Source organism: Arachis duranensis, chromosome 2, assembly GCF_000817695.3.
Source record: "Arachis duranensis cultivar V14167 chromosome 2, aradu.V14167.gnm2.J7QH, whole genome shotgun sequence".
Classification (NCBI taxonomy): domain Eukaryota; kingdom Viridiplantae; phylum Streptophyta; class Magnoliopsida; order Fabales; family Fabaceae; genus Arachis; species Arachis duranensis.
This window is the reverse complement of record NC_029773.3, coordinates 87461357-87478518: the sequence shown is the minus strand read 5'-3', so window position 1 is coordinate 87478518 and position 17162 is coordinate 87461357. Positions and strand designations below refer to the sequence as shown.

General features: G+C 36.3%; 1 protein-coding gene and 1 long non-coding RNA gene across 2 annotated transcripts; both read left to right on the top strand.

Moving 5' to 3' along the window:
* Nucleotides 1-3832: 3832 nt before the first annotated feature.
* Nucleotides 3833-4248, top strand: LOC127744766 (uncharacterized). Its single transcript, XR_008005819.1, has 3 exons — nucleotides 3833-3934; nucleotides 4031-4086; nucleotides 4167-4248. It is a non-coding gene; the product is annotated as an uncharacterized LOC127744766 (long non-coding RNA).
* Nucleotides 4249-13936: 9688 nt separating this feature from the next.
* Nucleotides 13937-16368, top strand: LOC110277473 (uncharacterized). Its single transcript, XM_021134594.2, has 7 exons — nucleotides 13937-14126; nucleotides 14183-14317; nucleotides 14807-15042; nucleotides 15117-15332; nucleotides 15434-15526; nucleotides 15624-15725; nucleotides 15991-16368. Exons 1-7 carry the CDS (start codon nucleotides 13937-13939, stop codon nucleotides 16366-16368), a joined length of 1350 nt encoding a protein of 449 aa, XP_020990253.2.
* The last annotated feature ends 794 nt before the right edge of the window (nucleotides 16369-17162 follow it).

Sequence of the window (17162 nt, the reverse complement as noted above, 5' to 3'; positions counted from 1 at the left end):
TTTAAATACATCTCCAGTTTGTATTTCAAGATACCTCACTATAGAAGGAAAATCATATCCAACATATATCTCCAATTTTTTTGGAGTCCCATTTTGGTGCGATTAGGTGGTGCAATGGGAACATATATCGCACACCCAAATATTCTTAAATGGGAAACATTTGGCTGCTGGCCAAAAGCTAATTGCATAAGAGAGAACTGATGGTAACTCATTGTCCTTAAACGAATAAGTGCTGCGGCATGTAAAATAGCATGTCCCCAAACCGAGGTTGGGAGATTTGTTCTCATAAGTAAGGGTCTAACAATTAATTGGAGGCGCTTAATAAGTGATTCTGCTAACCCATTTTGTGTGTGAACATAAGTTACTGGATGTTCAACACTTATTCCATTAGCCATACAATAAGCATCAAATGCTTGGGAAGTAAATTCACCAGCATTATCAAGACGAATCGCTTTGATTGGATTTTCTGGAAATTGTGCTTTTAATAGAATAATTTGAGCCAGTAATCTCGCAAACGCCAAGTTGCGAGAAGATAATAAGCACACATGTGACCATCTCGAAGATGCGTCTATTAGGACCATAAAATATATAAAAGATCCACATATATCACCTTGAATCCTTTCTAGGAATTCAGGGGACTCAAATCCAATCTTTACTGGTGATGGCCTTAAAATTAACTTCCCTTAAGAACATGCAGCACAACAAAAATTCACTAGATTTAAGAATCTTCTAGTTCTTTAGTGAATGTCCATGAGAGTTTTCAATATTTCTCCTCATCATGGTTGTTCACGGATGACCCAATCGGTCATGCCAAGTTATGAATTCATTTGAGCTAGTAAACTTCTAGTTTACAGTGGCATGTGATTCAATTACACTGATCTTGGTATAATATAACCCAGATGAAAGTGAGTGCAACTTTTCTAATATAACCTTTTTATTTGAATCATGAGTTGTGATACATAAGTACTCATGACTTTCCTCATTCATAGTCTCAATATGATATCCATTTCGGCGAATATCTTTGAAACTCAACAAGTTCCTCCGAGACTTAGTAGATAATAGTAAATTTTTTATTATGAATTTTGTTCCTTCGGAAAACAAAATTATAGCTCTTCCGGAGCCTTCAATCACATTGCCTGAGCCAATAATAGTATTAACATATTCTTCTTTTGGCACCAGATGGGTAAAATATATATCACTTTTGAGAATTGTGTGCGAACTTGCACTATCCACAAGGCATACATCTTCATTACATATCCTTGCCATTCTCTTCAAAGATAAATTATAATAAAATGAGTAGTATGCACAGTTAAATTGAATACTTGATCGGAATTATTTTTCTAAGAAATACTGCATATAAAAATAATGTCATATACTAAAATTTTATTTTAAAACTTGACACATTTAATGATTTCAAAATTCATAAACATTAATATTTCATTATTTATATACATCACATTTGAAACTTAAATACATAGAAAGTAAAACTTAACAATATGTTCTTTACATTATTTATTTACATAGATACTTAACAATCCCACATATTAAACTATTCCATCATTGATCAAATGACCAATATTTCCTTCAGGATCCTCAAAGAAATCAGATACATCATAATGAGTGGTGGAATTCTCAGCATCATTTGAAACAAAATTCGTTTCCTTTCCTTTGTCATCTTTTTTCAAAGATGCCTGGTAAAGATCGACTAGGTGCCTTGGGGTACGGCAGGTAGGTGACCAATGGCCCTTTCCACCACAACGGAAACACTTATCCTCTGTTGATTTACTCTGCCCGATATTTCTTTCTTTATCCCACTTCTGGTGAGATCCTCTCTTTTGAATATAATTCCTTTTTCTTCCATAATTTTTCTTGTTATTAAAACCTTACCATTTACCTCTTCTGGGGTAATGATTTGCCGCATTTACTTCAGGAAATAGGGTGGCGCCAGTTGGACGTGCTTCATGATTTTTTAAAAGTAATTCATTATTGCGTTCAGCAACAAGAAGGCAATAAATTAACTCAGAATATTTTTTAAACCCTTTTTCTCGATACTTCTGCTGTAGGAGCACATTCGAGGCATGGAAGGTTGAGAAAGTTTTCTCCAACATATCATGATCAGTTATCTTTTCCCCACATAATTTCATTCGTGATGTGATTCGAAACATTGCAGAATTATATTTATTTATGGATTTAAAATCCTGCAGACGCAAGTGCGTCCACTCATATTGGGCTTGAGGAAGTATCACCGTTTTTTTATGATTATACCTTTCTTCAAGGTCTTTCCACAGATCTGCAGGATCTTTTAATGTGAGGTATTCATTTTTCAATCCTTCGTCAAGATGACGACGAAGGAAAATCATGGCCTTGGCTTTATCCTTCTGGGATACATTATTTTCAACCTTAATGGTATCTCCAAGATCCATTGAATCAAGATGAATTTCAGCATATAATATCCATGATAAATAATTATTTCCAGATATATCAAGAGTATTGAATTCAAGATGAGAGAGTTTCGACATAATGAAAATTTGTTACCTGAGTCTTCCTAAAAATTTGATCAGAGTCTCGTGATGATAACTTGTTGTAAAGTAAATAAGAAAGAGGTAATAAAATAAAGTATAAATAAAATACTACTATTAGTATTTAGCAATACTATTATACTAATATAAAGATAATATATTAATATTATATTAGTAGTGTATGGAGAGAGAAAATAAAGAAGTGTTTTTATTGTAATGTATATAGGAGAGAAAGAGAGAATATTTTGTTTTATTGCTTGCTTTGTTGTTGTGTGTCTGTTACGTGAAGATTCATCTTCTATTTATACATACAAATATTCAACCATTTAACTTTTTATTAACTTTTAGTTTACCTTAAAAACTATTCTTTTAATATAGGAAAAGTTAGCCGCCCAATTTCATAAATAGATATTCAATTTGTTTTTATCATAATATTATAAAATTATTTTTAAATTCTTATATTTTAATTACGGTTGATTATTCAAATTTTAATTTTTAAAAACATTTAAAATTAATGTTATTTGTTGGTGTGGTTTATGTTGTTTAGTGTGTTGCACAATTGGTAAACGTTTTTTTAACAAGTCATTATTGGTTCTATATTCCTATACCTATCATTTAGGTTTTATGTTTTGTGATTGATGAGGAGTGTTATGAAATTAACAGATTTTGTAATTTGTAGTTATTAATTAATTATTATTAATATTTTTAATAATATAAAATTATATTTAATAATATAAAATTATTCAATTTTTTTATGATTAAGTGTTCCGTAGATTTTTCCTTTGCAATTTGCTTATGCAAATTATTAATGAATTATAGTGATGTTTCATGCCCATGCGCGAAACATATGGGTTTCTTACTAGTCTACTTTAGTTGGTGGCAGGTCTTTTCTCAATTGACGTTGCTATTTTAAGTTTAAAAAAGTATAAGTAATTAACAACTTTTTTGAATAATGTGTAAATAATGTGAATTAATAAGATTAAAAGAGTAAATTTAATTAATAGTATTAAATTAAAATGTAGTGTATTTTTATTTAATTAATAGTTGTTTATGTTATTTAAGATAATCATTGTTTACCTAACATTTTCCAATAAATTTATATTCGACTTATGAGATGATGGATTGAGTTAAAGTTCAGCTAACATGTCACTACCGCAGAGGCGGAGAGTAGCGGCAGGGGGTTGGCGGCCGTGATCATAATCGCCGCTAATCAAGAAGGATCCTGGCAGAGATGCGTGGCAGTCAGGTAAAAGCCACAAAACTTCCCTGGATAGCGGCTGGGGAGTGAACACCGCTGCTAAATTAGGAAGTATTCTTCGGGCTTACTCATTTCACTTCCTGGTGCGAACAAAGCGGGAGAAGAGGCGCCAAACAAAACCACCCCACCCGGCGACTTCTTCAATAAACGCCACTAGGTGAGTTTCAAATCAGTGTTTCAATTCCACTTTTATTTTATAACTCGAAATTACTTCCCCCCAATTCTGCAAAAACCCGCGAGTTGAGTTTGATAGCGCGCCAACCAAGAGCGGGAGCACAGCCGAGAAATATCAAGGAAGAACCCACCCAGGTGAGGATTTTATCATGATTCAACTTGTCAATTCCCCCTTTTCATGTTACAACCATTAATCGAGAACTCCAATTTTGAAGAAACCCCCAATTTTTCAAGCTTTCCCCTATCATCCACAATTCCTGAAGCTCATACCCTCCCCTGTCGAGTTGCGCAGCTGCCTTTGCGACCAGTCTCATGGCACTGGTCAGTCCTGACACTCTGATCTTTTCTTATTGATTTCTTTATTGGTTAGAATTTTGTAAACATATTTATCTATATCTGTCTTTAACTGGGGTTAATTGCCACTGTTCATAGACTGGAATTTGAAGGTACCCCTTTTTTTGATTTAATGGGTGCTCTGTATTGAAAGCGATAGTTAGAGTATAAAGCTTTAACAAAGGCTCATTATCAATGTTAGAGGGTTGAGTTTCTTTGGTTTGCATCTCTCTTGCATCTACTTCTTGTTTATTTAATTACCCAAGAATGTGTTTCTTTGGTTTGCATCTCCCTTGCACAGGAGAAATTGAGAAACTTTGCACGCACTAATCTGAAAAATTTGTTTGTTGATAAATTTATCATGTAAAGTACAAGACATTAGTAACTGCTGTTTCATAGCTGTTTGTGTTCTTTGCCACTTCCCATTGGTTCAGCTCTGTTATCATTACTTAAGTTGTACATTGTATCCTCTTTCAATTTCATACTTTTTTATTTAAATGCTTTGCTTCCTTTTGATGTTTTGGTGATACATTGCATGTAGATCTGGGATTTTAGTTTTCATATTCAGACATGGGGTGCTTAAAGTTTGTGTCTTTCCCCTATTCTTCAAATGAGCTAGTTTTTCACTTTCCACATGTGTAGAGAGTAATGGCTAAAACTTGAAAGGGACCATTGCTACTTCATTGAGCTTCACTTAAGTTATACTATTCTCAGGGAAAAAAATAAAATAAAATAATAAAATAAAAGGAGCACACTTTAATCCTGAACATTAATGAGTTTGGAAATATGGTTGTTAGCAGTTCTGTACAGCATAGCACACTCAATCATTTCTAGTTATAATATGCTTTCGTTGACCGCATCATGGGCTTAGAAGATTACATTAAGTGGGATGCTAATGTAGCTGTCATTGTAGTTTATTGATGGTCCATGGAGGGCTCAAGTGCTCCTTGGTGCTATGGAGAAAAAGGGAGGACTTGTCATTAAAGAAAATTTTGAAAAAAGGTGGAAGATAGTTATTGAGATGTTGTTTTATTCTTATTTTATGTTCTTTTTCAGTCCCTAACTAATGCATTTTAATTATGACATTGCTAGCTTCTTGTATGCATCATCATCGTGTTTACTTTTATTTTGCAATTTATTCCAATTTAATTAAGCCATATTATTGCGGGGCAAACACATTTTCTGCGAGGAGTGTGTGTCAGAATGGTTGGTTCATGCTTATATTCCTTATTTAGATATTCTGTTGTTTTTTAGCGTTAATTTATAGCCTTTTTTGGGTAGTTTTGTTAATAGTTGCTTTAATAGTTGCTGATCTAGTTATCTGTGTTAGGGAAATTATCCTGGTCATTTTGACGCTGAATGCCCCCATTTTCTGATCTTTATGCTTATTATACTATTGCTTATTTGCTATTGCTATTGGACTACTTCTCATGGTGCTGATTTCTTATCTATGGTGTTCATATATTAAGTGCACAACTATGTTTCTGCTGCCATTATGGTTTTACACTTCTCTTTACCAATTTTTGGTGAAATTCATGCTAAGTCCTGCTGTTTGGTTGCTACTATACTTACTGTGACACTGGACTAGTTGATCATGATTCTCTTGATGTCATTCATGCTACTTGAGTCCTGAATTGCTATTTGATTTTTTCAGACCCTTTTCTTGTTTGTCACTCTTTCTGAGCTGCTCGTGTTGTTATTATTTTTTATGTTCTTTTTCGTTGAACCAATTATTTGTACCTCTATGGTAGACGGCAAGATAGAGAAACTATACTCAAATATTTTGCATAAACATACCTACGAAATTTATGTCTACAATTTCAAGATTTTATTCTCTATCCATTATGACTGTTTAGTTATATTTTTTTTATTATTTTTTACATCTAACTTTCAGTCCTATTTTCTTTTTCTTTTTTTAAGGAAGCTTTTATTTTCTTTTCACTTTTTGGACTTGGAACCAGCAAATCTTTCACCCAGTAATTATTTAGAAAGCACAGAATTTTGCAATGAGTAAGCCTCCTCCCCAATACCTTTCATGTGCTACATGTTACCTGGGAAGCAAGTAACTTTTATAAATTTATTTCCGTTTTGATTTATTCCGTCGCTCTCTACATGGTTTTGCTTGTAATATATTGTCAAGTTTATTACGTATGGCACTCTCCCATCTCATAATTGTGATAAACTGTTGTTGGTTTTCTTGACACACTCCCCATTTTTTCTTTTATTTTATTACAAGTGCTATGTATTTTGATACTATTTTTTTTATTTGTTTCTGCTATTTCATTCATTTAGACATTAATAAGAGTTGGATTACAAAGCCTAGAGGGAGTGTAGAATATAGGGATGGTCTGAATAAATTTCTTGATTTCGCATTTGCCAATGCATCATCCGATGGGATGATACATTGCCCATGCCCTTTGTGTGGGTTCCGGTGTTACCAAACTAGAGAGGACGCGTACGATCACTTTCTGATGAAACCTTTTCCCCCTAACTATAACTTTTGGTTACATCACGGTGAGAAGATCGTAGACAAGAGATCCAACGCTAGGGAAGAACTAGAAACTAATGTAAATTTAGGAGATCAAATGCGGGACATGGTCCAGGACGCATTCAACTTCCCGGGACTGCAGAGTGACAATGAAGACTCGATGAATGGGCATGTCGGAGACGTTGCGGAGGGGTTGCCGTACTTATCTGATGAACCTAGTCGCGAGGCTCGTGCCTTTCACGACTTGCTTGAGGACGGCGAGCAGGGATTATATCCGGGATACTCAAGATTCTCGAAGTTGTCTTTCTTGGTTAGGCTGTACCATATAAAATGCATGTGCGGAGTGAGCGACGAGGCTTTCAGATTGATTCTAGAGCTACTGGGGGATGCCTTTGAGCATGCAAGGATTCCGAAGACCTTGCACGATGCCAAGAGGATCATAAGGAAGCTCGGCATTGGGTACAAGAAGATAGATGCATGTCCAAATGATTGCATGCTATACCAGGGTACAGACCAAGACTTGTCTAGATGCAAACGGTGTGGGGCATCCAGGTGGAAGCAAAAGACCAGGAAGAATTCTTTAGTCAGAATCAACACCATTGTCAAGAAGAATGGGAAACCTCTACCGGCGAATATTCTCCGTTACTTTCCTCTAATTCCACGGTTGCAGCGATTATTCATGTCCAGCAAGACATCCAGCAAGACATCCAGCAAGAGAAGAACCAACTCTGACGGTTCCTTGAGGCATCCCAGGGACGGCGAGGGTTGGAAAGCATTTGACAGGAGATATACTAACTTTTCTGGCGATCCGCGCAATGTTCGCTTAGCCTTGGCTAGTGATGGCTTCAATCCTTATGGAAACCTCAGTTCAAAGTATTCAATATGGCCAGTGATTCTTATTCCGTACATCCTACCACCATGGATTTGCATGAAACAAACCAACTTTATTCTCTCTATGATTATTCCCGGTCCTAAAATGCCTGGCAATGACATAGATGTCTACCTACAGCCCCTGATCGATGAGCTGAAGGAGTTGTGGGCTGGTGTTGATACCTACGACGCCAGTGAGAAGAAAATGTTCAAGATGCGAGCTGCACTGATGTGGACTATCAGTGATTTTCCTGGCTTGGGCAACTTATCTGGCTGGAATACTTACGGCGGGAGAGCTTGCCCCACATGCAATTTGGATGCCGAGACTATGCGACTCACCTTCAGTCAGAAATGGTGTTATATGGGTCATCGTCGCTTCTTGAATCGCGATCACAAATATAGACAAGACCGGAGTAGATTTGATGGCAAGGTAGATGATAGATCCCCACCTACCAAATTGACTGGGAGGGATGTCTTGAGACAATTGAAGGGTGTTCCTGTCTCACAAGGCAAGGTGCAAGCGGTGGGTGGTAAAAGAAGGCGCGGACAGCAGACCGTGGTGCAAGACGAGTCTCCCTGGAAAAAAGGAGTGTATTCTTCGATTTGCCGTACTGGGAGAACAACGAGTTACGTCACAACCTTGATGTGATGCACATAGAGAAGAATGTATGCGACAACATTGTTTTCACCATGTTGAACGAGAGCGGTAAGTCCAAAGACCACCTAAAAGCTCGAAAAGATCTCCAGTTGATGGGCATCCGACATGATATGTGGCCAGTTGAAGGTGGAAAGTATCCCGCTGCAGTCTTTACCATGCGGAATCCAAAGAAGGATGTCTTTCTTAGGACAATTAAGAATGTGGTCTTTCCAGACGGGTACTCTAGCAACATCTCTCGTTGCATTGATTTAAAACAGCGAAGTTATTCGGCTTGAAGAGTCATGACTGTCATATTCTAATGGAACATCTACTGCCAATTGCGTCAAAACACGTGTTACCCACCCCAGTGTCTGCCATCTTGGCTGAGTTATCAGCCTTTTTCCGAATAATATGCAGTAAATCCATAGATCCTCAACAACTTCCTCTCCTTCAGGATCGTGTAGTCCATACCTTGTGCCACATGGAGATGATATTTCCACCTTCCTTCTTCACAGTTATGGTTCATCTAACAGTGCATTTGGTCGAGGAGGTCCGTCTCGGTGGCCCAGTGCATTACCGGTGGATGTACCCAATTGAAAGGTATTAATCCGCTTAATATAACTCGACCTGTTTATAAACGGATAGCTGTCATCTAGTAATTTGTACGTTATGTTCTCAAAGGTACCTATGTCGTCTTAAGCAGTACATGCGTAACAGGGCACAACCGGAAGGATCGATTGCAGAGGGCTACTTATCCAAGGAGATTCTCACATTCTGTTCTAGATATCTAGATAATGTCAAGACTAGGATCAACCGACCGACGCGTGTTGACGACCGGTCGATCGATGCTCCACCGAGCGAGATTGCCAACATGTTCCCAGTGGTTGGAAAGGCGGTCGGGGCAAGTTCATTTTTTACTATAACAGCAACCGAAAAGCTTCAAGCACATCGTCATGTACTGGTCAATTGCATTGCAGTAGAGAAATTCTTAGAGTAAGTACATAGCCTGAGTTATAAAATTATATAGTGAGCCAATTTGGTACTGACGGTACTAAACTTGAACAAACCTTTTGTATGCACAGTGAGTACAGAGCCATCACAAAGAGAAAACTGCAGAGTAGAACAAGGTCCCCATCTCAAATAGATAGCGTTGTGCACAGAGAATTTGCCAATTGGTTCAGGCATAAGGTAATCTTTAATATCTCAGGATCCTACTACCCTTTGATGCTCTCTTGTCTCTAACGGTTCAATGCCAGGTCCCATTTGGAAGCACCAATCATTCAAACGAGTTGCAGTGGCTTGCCTGCGGTCCCCTCGCTCAGGCCAAACCCTATCCAGCTTACAACGTCAATGGATTTAAATTTAGGACCATGTCGAGGGAGGAAAGGATGAAAACACAGAATACCGGGGTTTATGTCACTTCGGATACTAGAAGTTATGCAAGTAAACGGGATGCCAATGTTGCTGTCGGCGGCGTCTCGTATTACGGGAAATTAGTAGACATCATCGAGCTAAATTACAGTGGTCAATTCAATGTAGTCTTATTCAAGTGTATTTGGGCAGACACCACGTCGGGCAGAGGCATCCGGCAAGACATTCTGGGCCACACCTGTGTCAATTTTGCCACTCCGATTCACACCGGTGATCGAGAAGACGATGAGCCATATATATTGGCATCTGAGGCTCGTCTTGTGTTCTATGTAGAGGATGAGGTGGAGAGCGGATGGAGTGTAGTAGTCCACGTGAAGCCAAGAGATTTGTTTGACATGGGCGAAGATTATGAATATTGTGAGGTCGACCTTAATCCACAAGCCTGTATGACTAGCTTGCCTGAATTTGATGTCGAAGGGTTGCGGTTGACAAGAGACGTGATTTAGAGGAGTCCACTGGTGAAAGGGTTGAAGATTGTGACGAGGCTGCTGATTCCTAAAAAATTGTTCCCCACCATGCATGTAGCTCATATTCATGGCAGTTCTGGATATATGATACTGGATTTTATTTTAGTCATATCACTAGATAATATGTTGATTATAGTGACTTATTTGAGATTTTTTAAAACTTATCCTCTCATATAAAGCTCTTTTATTCAACTATGTCGTCACAATGCTATTACCTCTCCAACTAGACTTCTTACAATCACATTTTTGTATTGTCCTTGTACATTCTTCCTATTTTTGGTGGACTATCAGGGAAATTGGAGAGCAGAGACTTCTTTCTCATTACCAGAAGCCGTTGGTTCGCAGAGAAGATGATAGCTGAGTCTCCATTCTCTTCCTTGGACCACGCAACGTCCTTTGCAAGACAGTTGTGGTTTAAAGAGTCCCGCATACAATCATGGTTGGATGCCTTCTCTGGACAAAGTCACCTCTATCGAGCCATATCTCATGCGCCGGGACCAATGATGAGGGTTTGTTTCATGCTGCCCAATTTATTTTTGTACTGCATCTTCTTATTCGTGGAAAGCAACCATATTCATGTGATTATTTTAAAACTTTAGGAAATGCTTCACTGGGATCGAAAGTACCGGGCTAAATTTGGGTTTGAGTTTGTAACAAGTACGGAGACGTGGTTCTCACAGAAGATACTCGACGGGGTGAAGGTAAATGTTCACGTATTACCTTGCTATTTATCTAATGTATCACAATTTTACTCACCCTAGTTTAATTAATTGCCAACTTAGATGAAATTCGGTGCTTACATGTGATTTTCTGGTTGACATTATTGTTGAGATGCATAGAAACTTGCTACTTGTGTAGTTAAAGCTAAACAATTTTAGTTAACTCAAATAAGTATCAAGATATATAGGTGTTGAAACTTGAGAAGTGCATAGTGCAGTATAAAGAGAGTATTGCCTCATGACACAAGTATAACTTTCTATTAATTGCTATCTTTTCTTTCTCCAATATCCTCTCTACTTACTTATTTCTATCGTAATATGCATATCAAGTTATTATCTGGCATATCACTTCGTGTACTTGTGAATGGATAAAAAGGAAAATGGGTATAATGTAATACTATCAAGTAAATCTACCTAACTGTATATTGTATTAAGCAGAAAGCAACTCCTCAAACCTGCAATGATTGGGTATCAAAAACTTTAAACCCATTATGGTCCTAGTTTAGTACACTCTTATCGGATATTACTTATGTATTTCAATAGGTTCTAGTGCTGCAATTATAACTGGGCATGATTTGATTCACTAGAAAAACCACACTACTCCACATACCGATTTTTAGGTTCAAAAATCGAACCAAACCAGTTGAGAATAAATGTAGCCCGCAACAATTCAGGAGTCACTTATATCTTGTATCAATTTGAGACCTTAATCTGTGTGCATGAGGCATATTCTTTGTTCAGATTTGAGCAGAAAGAGCACTCCAAAAGATTCATTATGTTTCTGCTATTACTGGTGTTCTCTTTATTTGATGCCATAGTCTTCTTGCTCTCTAATCTGAAATGCTATCTCAAGTAATAAAATGTAATGATTCTACTACTGAGTCACCTGATTTTTTATGTTTTAGGTTCCGAATCATTTGAATGTTTTTAGATTGTCCCAGGTTTTTACAAATAGTATTTCTACATTATTTTTGTGATGTGTTGTGCAGGCACGATATGAAAATACTCTTGTTGTTGAACTGGATATTGCAGCACAAGAGGAATTCAAACTCATAGAACATGGACTTGAACGTCTATGGGAACGTAAGATAGACAACTTTACTTCTTGACCATGTAATTTGATTATGTTCATACACTAATTCTTGAAATTCTGCGCCTATTTTGTGCTATGATGTACTTCTTAGGGTTAACATTTTCCCAGATTCAGAAGGCATCCGAAGCTGCTGGAGAGGTGGTTCCGGATTCAGAGGAGAAAGAGGACATTGTCCCCTCCGGTGGCTCTGAAGAGGCTGATTCTGCTGGTCAAAATGCCTCAATGCTGTCGTATGACCTCAATAAAAATGCCGGAAGAGAATGATTATCCTTATAGTGGAATGTCACCTGAGGAGAAAAATGCCTGGCACCTAGCTATGTGGGCGACTAAATACTTGAACCCTTCAGGATATTACAGTAGTTTAATTGAAAAATTAGGATGTTGATTTATAGGATGTCCAAGACTTGTTTTTTGAAGTTGTCGTGACTTTATAATTCTTCAGATTGTTATTAGGGATCGTTAATATACTGCATTGAAGGTCCTTGGTCTACTGCTTTATGTATTTCTGCACTTTATTGAAAGACTATCGTAAGACTATCGCAAGATTCTGATTAACAAAAATTTTTTGGCACAATGATGAAATGTTTCGCTATGATATTTTCCGAACAAACTAACAAATAACAATCTATCTATTTTTTTTACTTTCTTTTGACGTCTGAAAAAAATACCTAGAAATATGCTAGTAATTATTATTATTATTGTTATTATTAATATTATTAATATTATTATTATTATTGATAGTTATTATTATTTTTATAACTACTCACATTATTATTATATTCACGTCCTTCTTATTTTATTAATTATTAATATTATTTAATATTGGTATTTATTATTGTTATTATTATTATAATTATTGTTACTATTATTATTATTATAGTTTTTTTTGGTCTCATATATTTTTTATTTTTCAACTTAACATTTACAAATATCAACACAAATACATCTCTATCATATATTAAGTATGACCTTCTATCTATTTATATTATTTTTTATAAGCTATTTTAAAAAGGTAAGATTTTACAAAACCAAGCCTATTCTTATCACAACTTAATATTATTACCCAGTTATTATTGTTTATTTTACCCTATTATTATTATTATTATTATTATTATTATTATGCTTACTGTTATAAAATGTTAAAATGAAAACATAGATTGCTAATCTTAAAGGAATCAATAGCTAGTGAGGGCTAAATTTAAATGTTAAATTTAAAGTAAATTGAAAAACAAAAATGAAAAAAGCTGTTGATAACATGTAACATTTTATATTATAATTATTATTATGTTTAACCCACATACCGTATTATTATTATTACTATTATTGTTATAATGTTAAAATTTAAAATATCAACAGCAAATTTACGTTGTTCAATATTTATTGGTTTTAAGATTTCTCAAATTATATTCCTCCCGGTTAGTGTTCTGTTTCCTTGGCGAAATATTTTCATGGTTCAAATTATTATTATTAGAATTAATATTCTTAATTCCCTCTAACAATCAAAATTAGGGATTTCGTTTAATATCAAATATTTTAAACACCCGCCAAATTTAATTACTCCCCATATGAAATATCAATCAGTCGTGACCCACCTCTTCTTCTTAATCCTAATACACCCCAGCTCTACCTCACACTTAGCCCTGAATACAGTGAACGAAGCCCCACCCCCAACGAGGAGCTCTCAACTCTCGCGCTCTGACACCTCATTGTCTTTGATTGCGTAGTTAGGTCGTCCTCTCTGCTGTTAGTTCGTCCGTTCGGTCCAGCTATTACATCGTCCCTTCACTGCTGCGGTAATCACCAGTTATCTATCAATTTATGATGGTCTAATATTTACGAGGGGCATTCTTCCAAGCCTACTTGGTTATCCTGTTAACTAATTCATATGTTATGGTCAAGGACTATATTTATTATTTTTTGGGTGTTTGTTCGCGTTAGGAATTTATGATGGCTCGGAAAGGTCGATTCACGAAAAAATCAAAATTGGGACCAGGATCTCACCAACCTCAAACGGAAGCGAATGCGACTTTGGACTCCCACCATGATGGCTCTCAAATTCTTCCGACCAATGACGAAAGTGTCCCCGCAAGTGGTGATAGTGTCCCCGCTACTTCACGTCCTTTCCGTCCCCCGCGAAGTGAACCAAGGCCTGTTCCACAGATGAGCACAATAGTACCCAAAACTCACTGACAGACCATCTAAAATTGGAAGCTAATGCTAATGAGGAACCTCTTGTTGAAGAAGAAGTTGACGAGCTCCATGATGCTCCTGTGGTTCAGAGTCGCAGAGGACGCAAGACTACAGAATTTTGGACTGTTAAGATCATAGGTATTTTTTCAAATTATTTTTCTTCCATCAACATCATTTAAGCTCCACCTATTATTAATTTACGCAATACTTTAATTCGTTCATTCTAAATGCTTTCAGTTGCAAAACAGGTCAATAACATTTGACCTTCTCCATTTGTTTGCAAAGTGGTTTTTTAATCTTTAATTAAATAAAATATATTCTGTGACCTGTCAAAATAATTATAAAAGATTCTGATTTATTATATTTATTTTATTTTTGCCTACATTTCAAATAAAGCGGTAAATTTGTTCTTGTTATTAGTTTTTTAAATTAAAAGTCGGTAATTTTTTTTTTAAAATTTTTTTCAAGTGTTGCAAATCTACACCATTTTATGCATGTTATATGCTGAATTGATCCATTGTAATTCTTTTGTTAGGTGTATACTAAGGTAGTATTTTAATATTATTATGTCATATATAAATTTTATCGCATGATGTGCACAACGCAAATGTTATATTTGGCTTATAGATTCTGAGGGCACAATCAAGCCGGAAAAACTAAGCGTGAGGGATGCTATGGCACGACCTAACGGTAGGAAGATCGTGCTCGGATTCAACAACGCAAAGCAAGCAATTGGAGACGAAGCTGGACTGTTGAGTGGCGTGCTTGGTCTGCTGGGATCTGATTATGGAAAATTTCTCATCTGTAGGAAAAGTTGGCATCAGATTACCACTAAAGACAAAGTTTATAACGAATGTGTCAAGGTAAAAGTCTATATCCCGAGTAAACTAAATTTGCTTATTTTTACAATTATTGACAACTCGTATTATCTGTGTAGCAAATTTTTCACTTCGATGAGGATAGCGAAGGAATTATTAAGAAAAATATGTTGAAAAGTATGGGGAAGGCTTGGAAGGAAACAAGGCTGAGGTTGTATGACCATTTTTATGAGCCAACATTCACTACTGATCAAAATCTTGAGAATCGACCACCGAGAATTGATCGAGAGCATTGGAGATGGTTCCTTGACTATCGCGCCGAACCTGAGACGAAGGTAATATACTGTATCGTTGTTACACAGGAATACCAATTATGCATGCATTGAGAGGTTTTCTATTAGATTCTAATCGCCCTTTGTCTCTGATGGACCAATAGGAGAAGTGCAGAAAAAACGTGGAGAATCGATCAAAACAACAATATACCCACACTGACGGCTCGAAAAGCTTCGCACGGCGGCTGGAAGAGGAGGTAATTTACTTGTTTTATTTAGTTATGCTAGTATCTCTGTGACTAAATTTTCATTGATTTTGTGGAAAACATTAATGCAAAAACTTTGTTGTTACAGAAGGAAGAACAAGAAAGGATAGTCGGTAGAGGAGAGTTATGGATTAAGGTGCACAAAAAGAAGGATGGCTCATATATGAATGATGAAGCAAGAGCAATTGGTGTAAGTAGTACTTGTTAATTGATAAAGGTTAACACAAGTCAGTTTAGGAGAATTACCCCTATTTTTTTTTGAGTTTTGGTTGATAATGCATATCTTTCCATGTTACTTTGATATTGCATGCTCCAAGCTTAAAAAATGCTGCACCATGTGTTGCGTATATGGAGTTTATGTGTAATATTAACTTTTATGCTTCTATAATTGTGTGTTTCATATCGTGATGTAAGTGATACAGTTAATTGAGGAGATTACTAATTTGTGTATGTAGGAAAGAATTGAGGAAATTGAACAACAGGATGAGTCTGCCAGAATGTTGTCTCAAAATGACTCCATTGCTCAGGTTTTTGGAAAAGAAAAACCGGGTAGAGTACGTGGTATGGGTTTTGGACCGACTCCTAGTCAACTATTCGGTTCGAATTCACATGCGCCTGTCAACGGAGTCCAACTAGAAGAGACCCAGAGGAGGCTGTTTGAACTGCAGGCAAAGCTGGAAGGTGAGAAGTTGAAGAGGAAGGCGATGGAGGACGAGGCAGCAACAGAGAAGAAAAAGATGAAGGCAATGGAGAGTGCTCTGGTTTATCTGTTTCAAAGGCAAGGTGTGGAGTTACCACCAGACATCGCTGCAGGGATGAGTTTCATTGAATGATAGAGTGAAAATAGAATATTAGGATTGGAGTTATTTTACATTGAAGTAAACATTTTATTGAATCAGACTGAGCAACTCTACGAAATCGTTTTATTTACTTCGTATTTTGATGGATATATTAATTTGTTTTGTTTATATTTCAATTTTGTTTTTGCTACAAGTTTAGATTCTATTTTTGTTGAAAATTTTCACTCTTATAATAATGGAAAATAAAAAAATAGTTAAAAAGAATAATTCAATAATATTTTAAATAAATTACGGGTGTTTTATTTAAAAAACGAAAATTTCTTTTTTTATTAAATTGGCGTCGATTTTAAACCGCCGCTGTTTGGGTTCAGATATAACAAAAAACGTTACATATGGCGGCGGTTGCAAACCGCCGGTAACTTTTAACATAAACTGATGTCCCATTTGGCGGCGGTTTAAAACCGCCGCTAAACTTGTCGAAACTTGGACTCATCATGCCAACTTGTGGCGGTTAGAAAACCGCCGGTAAATATGAAGGAAACCGTGAAAGACTCATTTGGCGGCGATTTTCAATTTTGTGCCTCAAAATTTTGATTTAGCGGCGACTATACCAGCAGTTTATGAAAAGCGCCGCCAAACCCAATTCCGGCGCCCATATCCATGGTGTTTCTATCAACCGCCGGCATTTAATTTTGCGGCGGTTTAAAACCGCCGCTAATCAAGAAAAAAACCGCCACCAATTGGCGACTACCTTGTAGTGATACATTAATATTAACGAAAATGTTTGATAAAAAAAATTAATTAAAAATAATTAAATTTATTTTATT